We start from the raw sequence: 12,958 nt of genomic DNA on the forward strand, positions 1-12,958 counted from the left end.
TGGACCCCTTTTGTCCCGTACTTGGAACCCGTGAAAACAGGGGTTTTTCGAGCTCAAGAACCTGGATTGTTTTTATAACGAACCTAAAAATGCTCCAAAGTGACTGGTTTGGGTAATTTAGAACAATTTATAGGGAACACTTCAGTTTCGAAATACGCAACAAACGACAAGTACCCTTTTTTCAAAGAAGGTAGGATTCAGTGACGTAATGAGTAAAAAACAAAATTAGGGGGGGGGCTGACATTGCATTTTGGAAAGAATTTCTAAGAAGGCTGCGAGCGAGCAAGCAAAAATTTGGACATTTTTAATACGAAAATATTATAATAGACTTCACCATAATTTTCAGAAAGTAAGGTCATATTCATCCTTTTTCTCTTTTTCTTCTTTTTTTGGTTGGTCGTTATTTTTTTTGTGGGGGAGGTATGGCCCTAAGCCCCCCCCCCATCTGTACGCCCGTGGTACACTGTAAAAACTGTGGTGTTAAAACTAGCACCAGATGGTGTTAATAGAGGCCTGATGTGTTAAACTTACACCCTAGAGATTGAACATAACACCAAAGAGTCAAAATGTAACAACCAAAGGTGTTGAATATATAGGTGTCACGCTGACGCTGTCAATTTTAGCACCAGTGCAAAATAACTGATGTGGTCCTCTATGTACATCGGTTAACACTACAGTTTTTGCTATGTAAAAATAAAAAAATGCCATGTAATTCATGAAAATGGGTTCATTCGTGGCCAACGAGAATATTAATATAAACTACTGTAGCTTGAACCTAGAAATAATATTTAGATCAACAATCTTTGTACTTGATCAGATTCAATATTGACTTTGTGTTACTTCGTTGCACGCTTTGAATTGACACCCAAGAAACATTTTAAAGGGGAAGTTCACCCAGACGAAAATTTTGCTGTACAAATAAATAAGAAAAAATAGATAAAAGTGCTGAAGGTTGGAGAAAAATTCATTTAAGATCAGGAAAGGTATTTGAATTTGAAGTTTTGATTTGTGACGTCATACACCAGCAGCTGCCCCACATGTTATATGATATAAAATGCATAAATTTACTTTTTTAAATTGTTCATGATGACTGGAATAATGTTTTCTTTCACGAATAGGTGTGAGATAATTTATCTGTTGATATAATAAAGGTACAATAAACTCATTTTTATTTGTTTAAAGGAAATGACAAGTATTTTTTCATTCACGATGTAGCTGCGAGCATATGACGTCACAAATAAAAAAAATTCTCCCATCATAGATATCTTATGATTTTCAGAAAAGTAAAAAAAACAAAAAAAAATTTAAAAAAAATTGGTTATATCAAGGAACCCTTTAGTATTCTGTAGCACATGGGGATTTGATGGTGGGAAGAAACCCTACCTATTCCGTATAGGGTCGTTTACACCATAAATTACCAAATAGCAGGTTGTAACAGTAAATGGGATGTTCAGAACCCCTTTCTGCTCCTTTGAATAAGTTCCAACTGCGGAGGAGAGGTAAAGGTTCCAAGGCCCGTATTCTGAACTCAGGTTTAATTTAAACCTGGTTTAAAGTTGTGGTTTAACTGTGGAGAGCCTATTGGGGAACAGATTCCTAACAGTACACGTCCAATTTATAAACTCATATGACACTGACGAAATTAATAACAACTAGTTTGAGGACTGGTGAAGATCAAGGCTGGACTTACCCTTGAGTTGCTTGGATTGCTGGGCTGGTAATGTTGGACTGGGGTAGCCCTCGGGGTAGCCATCGGAGTAGCCCTGGCGCTAGCCACTCCCGGTGGGAGGTGTGCTGCCACAGAGCTGGTGTTGGACGGTCTCTGTATCAAAACGGGCGAAACAAAGAATTCAATAAATAAAAATGGAAAAATGCACTGACGGTATGCCTCAAAGAGGCCTTCATATTCTATTTCCAGTTGTTCTAATGCCAATTCGTCGAATTACTCCAGTCTCATATGACTTGGTCTATCAACAATTCGTCCACTATCCACATGGTCTAAATAACTGCCATTTTGTCCACTCATCATTAAATTTAATTTGCTGAAGACTAAATACGATTATTCCGCATATATTTAAGAGGATTTGTTATATTTTTTAGAAAAAAATATAATCCAATCAGGGTTAGTTTCAGGCATAAGAGGTGCATTGTAGCCTAGGCCTATATGTCTTGAACTATAAATCCTCATATATCGAACATCATAACATGTCGAAGAAAAAGATTAATGTACTGTTAAAATGCACGAAGGCTTGCGAATAAATTCAATTCAATTGCGCCTGATTTAGGAGAAAAATTCTGCATGAAATGAATATCGCTTCTGTAAAAAAGAGAGTCCTTTAATTCCCTTTTAAACAATTCTGTTTTTGATGACGTTCCTATTTTTTCGAGCATTGAATCATTAGGAATTCGCCCTAAGAACCTAATAGGTTCAGTTCAATCTTGGTTCATAGTTCAATAGTTTTTTTTCTGACTTATCAAACAGATCGATCAATGCGATCTTATTTACTGGGTGAAAGCCATAAGTATTTACAATATAATTCGAGATCATTTGTCACGCTTCTTTCAAATAAATATGTCTTTTCTGCCCACTCATAATACAATGCACCTGCACAGAGATATGTGCATGATTGCCAAAGTTGTTACGAATACAAAGAATAGTGTCAGATATGCAAGGGCAAAAAAGTAGTTTAAATTGATCTATATTTGATAGAGTTTGTAGACCACGTTTAATCATACTTGTTTTTCACAAGAATTGAAATGGTGATATTATCCGATATTGTTGGTTGGGGCCCTATGCTTTCCCCTTTTAGTGATTACATAATTTTTCTTCGGTGAAACAATTATTAGAACATGTATATGCATATAACCTGATGCTCCTATTCCAGCTCAAATTTTCTTTTCAAAAAGCTTGCCATTGAAGACATGAGACAAACAAAATATTGTCAGGGCAAATTCTGATTTTAAATGGATAATTGAAAAAATAACAACTTTTAGTAATTTTGATTCAATTTTTATTACACTTTATTTTTTTATCACCATAAAATTACATTTTGAGGGCTTTGCGCTCTCTGTTTGTATGTTATGTTATGCCATGTAAAGCGATGCCACGTGTTTAAAATGATTTTATAAATTTTGACATTTGTTTTTGTTCATTCCCAACAGAAAATAACGCAAAATCAGGACTTTTTCACGTTTGGTGGTATAACAAGGAAAAATTAAATAAGTGTATAAGCATAACTTCGCATAACACATTGTAAGCAAAGATATATGTCTACGAAAACAGGGTGAACCGACCCACTCAAAAGCAAAAGCAATTTGTAAAATGCCATTTGTCCACAGAGATATAAGGTAACAAATAGCAAATACAATGACAAAAAAAACAGGACTTCCCCAAAGTAATACAACAACAACAAAACAAAGAACATGAACTGTGCCCCCCTCCTCCTTATACTTAAAGGACAAGTCCACCCAGCAAATAAGAGTTGATTTGAATAAAAAGAGAAAATCCAACAAGCATGATGACGCTAAAATTGTTAGTGAGGACATCATGGAATATTTGATTACACGTCACTAATGTGTGCATTATATAAACTGTTTTGTGAAAAAAAAGCGAAACTTCAATATGTCTTAACTTTTTTTTACATCTGATTTGGTAAGATTTTCAGCGTGACGCTTGCTTGATTCAAATTGACATTTTCTGGGGTGGACTTGCCCTTTGATTAAAATCAACTTTTATACACATACCCTTGCAGCTCCTCCATTATTGGGCTGATACTGTACGGGTGTGGCCCGGGCACTTAATGATACGCCTGCAGGAAGATAGGCAGCAGCTGCATTGGCTCCTGGGGTTCTCTGGAGAGAAAAAATTATAAGAAAGAGAATTATATTTATTTATATTTATGTAATGATAATGATAATTTGTAATGCGCCAAATCCACTCGGCAGTGTGCCCAAGACGCAGATGCCCATGCCCATGTGTGTACCGTAATCTGTATTGGCATGTCAAGGCATCGAAATACATTATCATACATGTAATTAATAATGTTGGATTCATGATGAGAAATTAGTACAATTTGATCTCGGTCAAGAACGTAGTACAGGGGCCTGTTTAACGCCCCCCCCCCAAAAAAAAAAAAAAATAATAATAATAATAATAATAAAAATTAAAAATAAAAAAAATTGCAGCTTAAAGCTACAAATTTGCAAATTCAGGCTACTGAAATCCTGCAATATGTATGGCTGATAGTAAATTTGTTATTTCTTATAACAGTCTCTATATGAAACGGGACTCCATACTTGGAAAATGCGAAACATATAGTAATAAAATGGCGAAGGTTAACATTTTTCAGATAATTATTATCACAGAAATGTAACTGTATATACGTAGACATATTCGAGTAGATCAGAAAATGATTTGAAATAAGCTTTGAGAACTGCATAATTCCGAGGTAATGGGGAATTATAACCCAGAAGCAATGCACATTGCATGATAAATGATTTACAAACACGTCGCGCCACAGTACATCCTATTGTTAAAAAATCATCCCTCCTCTGTTTGAGGAACACGTCACCAACATTCATACATGTATACAGTATAACTAGTGTTGTAATCATACAAGCATGAAATGGAGTTTTAGCAGTGATAAGCAGCACTCCTTTCACAATCAATTTTCTGATTTATATTTTTCAATGAATAGGAATATTTGAGGGTTCAGTTTCAGTTCATCAAATATAGAATATTACAGAATGCCTCGCGTTGACCTCAAATCAAAATATTTCTGTACAAAAATTTCAAGCAATCCATTGTGCTCAGGCAACAGTAGCTACCATGATGGAAAATAGGGCACATTGCCGATTCGTCTAATACCAACTTGTCCACTCACCAAATGGTCTACATACATTTAGTCTAATGTCATTCCGTCCATCAACATTTCGTCTAACAACCATTTGGTCCAATAACCATTTGGTCTAATCATCACTTCGTCTAATGACCATTTCGTCTATGACCATTTCGTCTCATAACCAGTTGGTCTAATATCCATTCTGATTTTCATTCAGTTTGCACAATCAACACTTAGTTCAATTGGACCAAATGGTATATGGACTAAATGGCTATTGGACCAACTGGTTATTAGACGAAATGGAATTTGAGCATGTTAATAGTGGACGAAGTGATGGTAGACCAAATGATAGTAGACGAATTGGCAATTGGACGAATTGGCATTAGACGAATTTGAAATAAACCGAAAATATGCATATTACGCAAAGATTAGAACCATTCAACCATAACCCTAATCCCTTTTTTTATTACAAAATAATTATTTCAGAGCCAAAACACTAAAGCTATCTCTAACTCTTATACTATATTGTACACTCATGTATGATTTTGTATATATTTTGGTTTGTATATTGATTTTTTTAAATGATTTAATATACTTGGTCTGGTGGTGAAAAAAAAAAAATTTGATAGACGAGGATTTACTTCTATAGTCGATTTCTTTTATAATCAATTTTATTGTGACATGACTTATGGGTTATTTTTCTTATTCGGATCAATGTCGTGAAACTGTCATCGCTTACTTGCATCTCTTACTTTATAAATCACCTTCATGAACTTTACACACTAGTTTTTATTAAGTTGTACCTATTGTTTATGTTGTTTACATGTATATGTATTCCTTTTCATATATGTTTTACTTTGATTTATTTAATTTATTGTTCTGTAATTTGTTATATCATTATGAATGGATTTTCATTTCATGTTATGATTTGTCATATATTGTCTTACACTGCACTTGCCCCATGGAAGAACATTAGCAACAATTATAGTTGCAGCTGAATAAGGGCTACCAGCCATAATTTTATCTTGCTTGTATACATGTATATTGTACAGTTTTATTTGCAAAACTGTATATTTTGTAATCTTACGGAAATAAAAAACATCATCTTCATTAGATGGTCCTCAAACAGGGCGACGCCATGTTGTTTCGGTAGGAGTGCACGATAACCCTATAGATATATACTCATGCATTTATCTCTATGAAGATAAGCCAAGAGTGACGCCATTTTCTTATGAAGTATAAAAGCTATATCATATTTTTATCATGGAGCTACATGTACTATCACAGATGCTATTATGTATTATGTTACTCGAAAAAAAATATGATATTGAATTGATGTGTTGAACGAATTCATTTAATAACAGCTTAAAACAACAACACAACATTAGAGATATGAATCATTTTTAATGCTCCGATGCACGTGTGTAAGTAATATCTCGTGTATACAAACAAGCAATACACTGTTTAGTTTATAAAAAAAAATCACACAGAACGTGATATTGATGCTGCGCAAATTTGTAAAAGTGTGTTTAATTTATTCTATTCTGGACTAAACAAGACCGAAAGTATGCAACGATTTAGCTATGTATCTATATTATCAATACGCTATTTATTATTTTGGGATTTTAAAAAATGGACGTAATTTTGCTTATCTAAACGACGTGGAATTGAATAAACTACTTTAGTTTTTTCCAACTTGGAGAGTATCAAAACATGTTACAAAAGCGCAAAGCAGCTAGACTGATATCTACGTTCAATACAGCTAGGGATACGATTTTTCAGCAAGAATATATGACTTGACAATACACTGTATTTACAAAATATGGAACTCGTGAGTGATTGATTGAAGTTTAGTTAATCAAGCTTTGGAATATTCATGAAGTGTTAATTTTCACCATTTACCTTCACTAGAGACCATAATGACACTGTCATCAATATAACAAACGATAACATGATCATTTAAGCTAGGTGGGTGTTTTTTTTTTCATTCTTTACATTCCTATACTGTCAAGATAAACAAGAATATATTTACACCTGTCATAATCATCATTAATAATTCATTAAAAATAATTCTTAAAACATTACGCTAAATAACGCACATAAGGTCTGGATTGCTTCTCTATAAAAATACTTTAAAGATAGCCTGATATAATCACAGTTGATAATCAATAAGTAAAGAGGTTTCAAATACAAATGACATTGAAGCCGCCCCTAAGTAAAATGTTTTGTTTTAATTTTTACCATAGACCCGTAAGAATTTAGACTGAATTTTATATAACTGGAAACGTTCATTATTAACATGATGAATATGTAGGCCTACTGATCTTACTTAAACTTGTGGAGCGTTGTGGCCCAGTGGATTAGTCTTCGGACTTTGAAACAGAGGGTCGTAGGTTCGAATCCCAGCCATGGCTTAATTTCCTTCAGCAAGAAACTGATCCACAATGTGCTGCACTCAGCCCAGGTGAGGTAAATGGGTACCGGTAGGAAGTAATTCCTTAAAAAGTTGTGTGCGCTATGAACGCCTAGCTTATAGCCGGGAATGAGCGCCTTGACCACCTAACAAGGTGGATATGTGCGTAATATAAATAGCCTATATTATTATTATTAAAAACATGTTTAAATAACACAATAGACTGATATTATGCCGGCATATTTCCAATCAAACATTGAAAGTGCAATCATGATAATTCATGTGCCATTATCAATTCTATTTTTTTCTTTCCACGAAAACTAACAATCCATGCATTTTCAATCGCATAAATCAGTGGGGAAAACATGCTAATACAATGACTCCGGCAAAGCAAGATATTCACTGTACTTGTAGTTCTGTTGACATGGTTGACACACAACTCTAGCAGACATGACAAAAGCAATGTTTAATTTACCTATACTCATACTCTGCTGTGACAATAATGGTGCTTGCCTTGCCTTGCTACCGTGTTTGCTGGATGGGGAATTCCCGTAATAATCAGAATAGTGGCAATGTAAGGTTGATAAATAATTTATATTAAAGAATAAAATGTAAAATTTTCAGTCATACTCGGTCTGTGGTTGGTTCAATTGTATTCATTCTGAAAATGACCTATACATGGTTGAAGTACCCAAGCCAACATTAACGGCGCCATGAATATTATATAGCCCAGTATATTAATACACAATATAATTGGGGTTACCATGTATACTGCGCCATATTTGCAACGGTGCGATAAAGGGAGCTGTGAATAGACCTACATGTCCTATGACTACCAATGATTACACTGCTGTAGACAATATGGGATTTGGAAACCTAAAAGATACACATTCAAAATAGTAAGTAAAACTGCTGCTTGGAACAAGAAATGAAACCCGACATAGCACCGATTAAGGTCCTCAAATGAATACTGATAATATGAATGGTTCAGAACATGTAGCTTGTCAATGCAATGATTTAGGAAATCATTATGCCCAACGTCAAAGTGGCAGCATGGATAAGTATTCTCCAATACAGTCATGTATCAGATAATAAAAAACTGCAAATCAATACAGGCAGACAAATGGCCATTACAATCAGGATTACAATTGCTTGCCATGAATAGTCTCGGGGTTAAGAAAACAACAAAAAAGGATGAGGTCTACTTTTTTTAAAATGGATTTTACTGATAGAGTATCAAGAATATATATATATATATTCCTAACAACTTTGCTGCTTATCCACTAGATCCCGTAGTTCTCATGAAATCAAGGAGAAGAAAAAGAAGAAAGAAAAAGGAGGAGGAGACGGAGCAGAAGAAGAAAAAAGGGGAAGGGGGAGAAGAAAAAAAGGAGGAGGAGAAGAAGAAGAATAAGAGGATGATGAGGAAGAAGAAGAGGAAGAAGAATACCGATACAACAATGACGATTCTGAAAGAGAATTTACTGTAATTCAATCATACATGGAAATAATTTTTAGCCAATGTCCGATGAACAGGAACTGCCCTACAAACATCCATTCTTAAGCATGACACAAATTCAGATGAAATTGATGATGGTGGTGGTAATGGTGATGATGGTAGTAATAAGATGATGATGATGATGACGGATGATGGTGGTGGTGTGGTGATGATGATGATGATATTCATGAAGAATAATAAGAGGAAGAAGTCGTAAAAGAAAAAGGATACAGTGATTCCGAAAGAAAGATACATGGAAAGGTATAGCCAGTGTCCAGTAAACAAGAACTGCCCTCCAAACATACACTGCTCAAACATAATTATAGAAACAACAAGAAACTATATACAAATTCAGAAAACATCCCTTCTGAGGAGATAAAAAAAAGATGACATCACAATCATACCCTGGGTCGAGCGCTGCCGTTGGAGTCCTCCGGGTTCACCATATTTGTCCTTATATCCTCTCCTTCTAAACAAATAAAACTTTGTAAAATAGGCCGAAATTGTCAGTTTATACAATGGGCAATCCAGTTTGTGAAACGATGTTGAATACAATATACATGTAATCCTTGTGCGTGCAACAGCTGAGAATGAGATGTGCTGCCAGATTCAAACTGTAATGTGATCCGTTATTGCTGAATATTATTCCTCAATCCATTATTACTCGTTATGATCTGTATTCATATTTATAGGCCTATACGTGACAGGTACCAACAACCTATTGAGCTCCGCGTTTGTTTCCGATGGCAGACTGGTACTGGTAGAAGTGCCTTGCTAGCTGCAACAGTTCACGCCAAAAACTGGCGCCACATTGGAGGGGTGTGCTTGTTGCAGCTTCGAACGCGGAAGCCAACTACTTCGCCGGTTGGCGTGATAGTTTAGCCCTGCACACAGGCGACAGCGTTTGCCGATTCTTGCACAAATCGCAAAATCAGCCCATTCATCATATATCATTCGCCCGTTGGTAAGTGCTAATAGAAATTGCACGGGAGATGAAAGGATTGCGTGACATCACAATAGGTGATGTACAGTCATTGGTTCTCTTCACGCTCCGAATGTGGTTCGAGTTGTACCACAATAAAGCCTATTCTTTCTTTTCCGATTCAACGAGCGCGGACTAAAGCGGGAAAGAAACCCCAGTATATATAGGCAAGCCTTTAATAAAAACGCAAATGAAAAAGTCGTAAACAGGGTCGTATTTTTGCAGGAGAGTAATGAAATGGATAAGGATTATGAACCCATTTTAAAGAGAGCTGGGGTAATATTGAGGTCGAACAAAGTCTGGCTACGTGACTCAGTGGGTTGGAATTGAGAGACTCGGTATCACTATTTCCTGATACAAAAACTCTACTCTCGATAATAATTAAAACAAATAATCAAACCAAGCCTACACGTTATTTGATTACATTCATTTATTTACGTTGTGTACCTCATACAAAACAACATGATATCCTGCTATTTCGGACAAAAAAGTCTAGTTCAGAAGTCAGAAGCAATATGAGCCCAACTCCACTCCAGTTGCACTCGACCTATTCTATCTTGGCATGCACATCGCAGTTAAGTCAAGTTCCGTGTTCTTTCACATGAACATTTCTACTTTGGCTGAAGTTGGCTTGTAGCATGATATCATTCTCGAAAGTTGCATAGGACAAAAGTTCTTTTTTTTACTTCAATTTTTCTTCACCGAAAACATAAATTATTTGGGGGGTTTTCTATGTAACAAGTAGCTGGTATATTTTAGGGCTTTTTAAATATAATAATCTCAAACGACTTTCCACACGTTACCTACCTTACCTTACCCGCAAATAAGGGAAGAATGCTGAATCAGCAGTCGAGATTCCAGGTCTATCTTCTAATTTTGTCTGCTTCCTTCATGCTTCAATAAGTTTAAGAGGCAGTGAAAATTGACTTCTTATATCTTATTAAGATAGTATGATATGGTATTTGCGAGCACAGGTTCACACACATTTGGAAATTTTCCATCAACACATAAAATTTTAACGATGTTCATAAAAAATATACTCTAATCCTATATATAATATGTGTGTTAGGCCTGCTGTTTTGGATAACTCCATCATATTGCCATGGGCCTGCGAACAATTTTGTAAGAGCTAGGGGATGCAGGTTTGTTAACAAACTGAAAAGATGACAATTAAGGCCCAAAGAAAGAAATTAACGAAATGTCGGTGATTTGGGTCAAATCCCACCCCAAAAAGTTCAAAGTCTAATTATTAGAACATACCAACAACATTTCCAGGTGGGAGCTACACATCCCTAGAAAACTACTGGGGATGCAGTACCCCTCGCTTCTGAGGGGCATGTATACAATGTATACTTGTTGTATAGGCCTACGGTAAAAAAATGATATAAAGTTTGCAGCATAATTCAGAATATACAGTTTTTTCTTTGATATATAATTTTTAGGGCCCTATAACTGTGCATGGACCTCCGTTATTAGCTCCATGCTCTATAGGCCATGTTTCACTTCAACTTCACATTGATGATGTTGATTAGGCAAAATGAGCGCCTACGTGTGTCTCTGCATTATGCATCCAAAGACGATTTAATCTGTCAAATAAAAAGTTTTATATGGCGTTTGGGTTGAACTTACTATATAGATGTGTTCAGAGGGTGTGATCTATAGTAAAAACCAGAACAGATTATGAGACACGAACAAGTGGTCAGATGTACATGTGTATCGTTGTTATCCCTTTCATCTTCATTGCCTGTTATCCAGTCCACTGTGCTTAGCATGTAAAAAATAAACAAGTGCATTTTTGCACATTTTTGACTCAAACAATGGTGTTTAAGTCAAAGCCTATCGTAATAATTTCATTTTTTTATATCTATTCATGTATGAATAATGATGTCTCTCTTTTAATAGAATAAGTTGCAGCAATGAATATCTGATATAATGTTCTCAATCCGTTTAGTTCTTGGATTAAAAAAAAATGAATAAGCATGTCATGTAATAAAGTAATTTAAAAAGAACTAGTATGGATATGACATCATCAGTTTGCTCATTAAATATTCATGAAGACATTCATGGAACAATTTCACCGAAATATAATGCAAATCTTTTAAATGTCAATAGATTAATATTTGATGCGAGCGCGAAGCGCGAGCGGAAGAAAATCGAGATTTACACCTAAAAATGGGACACTCTATTCATGTTTTTTAAATCATGAAAAGGATGAGTAATTGAAATCTGACATTAATAATGCGAGCGCATGCAGAGCGCGAGTGGAATTTTTAAACCTTTTTTTAACATACGTTTTGATCTGATCCAAAAAAGGATCTGGTAATGGCTGCTTGTTAGCCATGAAGACGTTACATATTTCAACTATCAAATAATGTGAGCGTGAAGCGCAAGCTGAAAATTCTGAAATTTCTACCTGATGCAGGGGGATCCAGGTGGGGGCCCGAGGGGCCCGCCGCTCCCCCCCCCCCCCCCTTTATTGGCGAAGAAAAAAATAGGAAAAAAGGGAAAGAAAGAAAAAAGGAAGGAAAAAAAGAAGAGGAGGAAGACGAGTGAATAGGATGAGAAAGAGACATGGAAAAAAATATTTCATGTCACTATAACATTTTCGCTCGCGCGCGCTTCGCGCTCGCATAGCCTGTTACGTGATTCACACATCTTGTTCAACATGGAGCTTAACCCTAATTCTCCCGGGGTATTTTGATTCTTGTCAATCCGGGGGGGGGTAAGATCTCAGCCGCGGATTGCGCGTTCACAACGAAAATTTGCATGATGGTAGAGAATGACGCAATCTACGCAGTTGCATTGGTAAATTTCACTGAATTCATATATTATCTTATACGAGTTATTTATGCTAATTTATTTATGAAATCATACTTTTTGCTCTGATTCACTAAATTAAGCTCCTAGAATGCTATTTTTCGGTGAAAATATTTATTAGCATTCCTAACAATTGTGAATGAAAAAATTCTGGTACCAAGACTGATTTCTTATGTATTTTATTTTATTATTTTTTCTTATGTATTTCTTTGTTTTTTAGTTTTTGTTTTTTATTGTTTTTCGATGGAAATCGTTCCAGACTTAATTTTGATCATAGACAAGGCAAAATCAATTAAGTTTAATCAGTAAAAGTAGAAATAATTATACATTTATGAATTTAGGCTAATACTCATTCAGCATTGGATTTGTACATGAAATCACGTTTATGAGCAATTTGGGGTCTGACA

The 12,958-nt window shown here is 35.4% G+C and overlaps 1 protein-coding gene across 1 annotated transcript in view; it reads right to left on the bottom strand.

Annotated features, from left to right (window-relative positions):
• Nucleotides 1–9,792, bottom strand: part of LOC121428891 (sodium- and chloride-dependent neutral and basic amino acid transporter B(0+)-like) — a 32,058-nt gene extending 22,266 nt beyond the window's left edge. The window contains exons 1-3 of the mRNA XM_041625767.1: nt 9,157–9,792; nt 3,745–3,852; nt 1,691–1,822 (exon numbers count right to left, since the gene is read on the bottom strand). Coding sequence (XP_041481701.1) covers nt 1,691–1,822; nt 3,745–3,852; nt 9,157–9,198 — 282 coding nt within the window. The 5' untranslated portion in view covers nt 9,199–9,792. The remainder of the gene's footprint in view (nt 1–1,690; nt 1,823–3,744; nt 3,853–9,156) is intronic.
• Nucleotides 9,793–12,958: the final 3,166 nt, after the last annotated feature.

Source organism: Lytechinus variegatus, chromosome 15 (assembly GCF_018143015.1).
Source record: "Lytechinus variegatus isolate NC3 chromosome 15, Lvar_3.0, whole genome shotgun sequence".
Lineage (NCBI taxonomy): Eukaryota > Metazoa > Echinodermata > Echinoidea > Temnopleuroida > Toxopneustidae > Lytechinus > Lytechinus variegatus.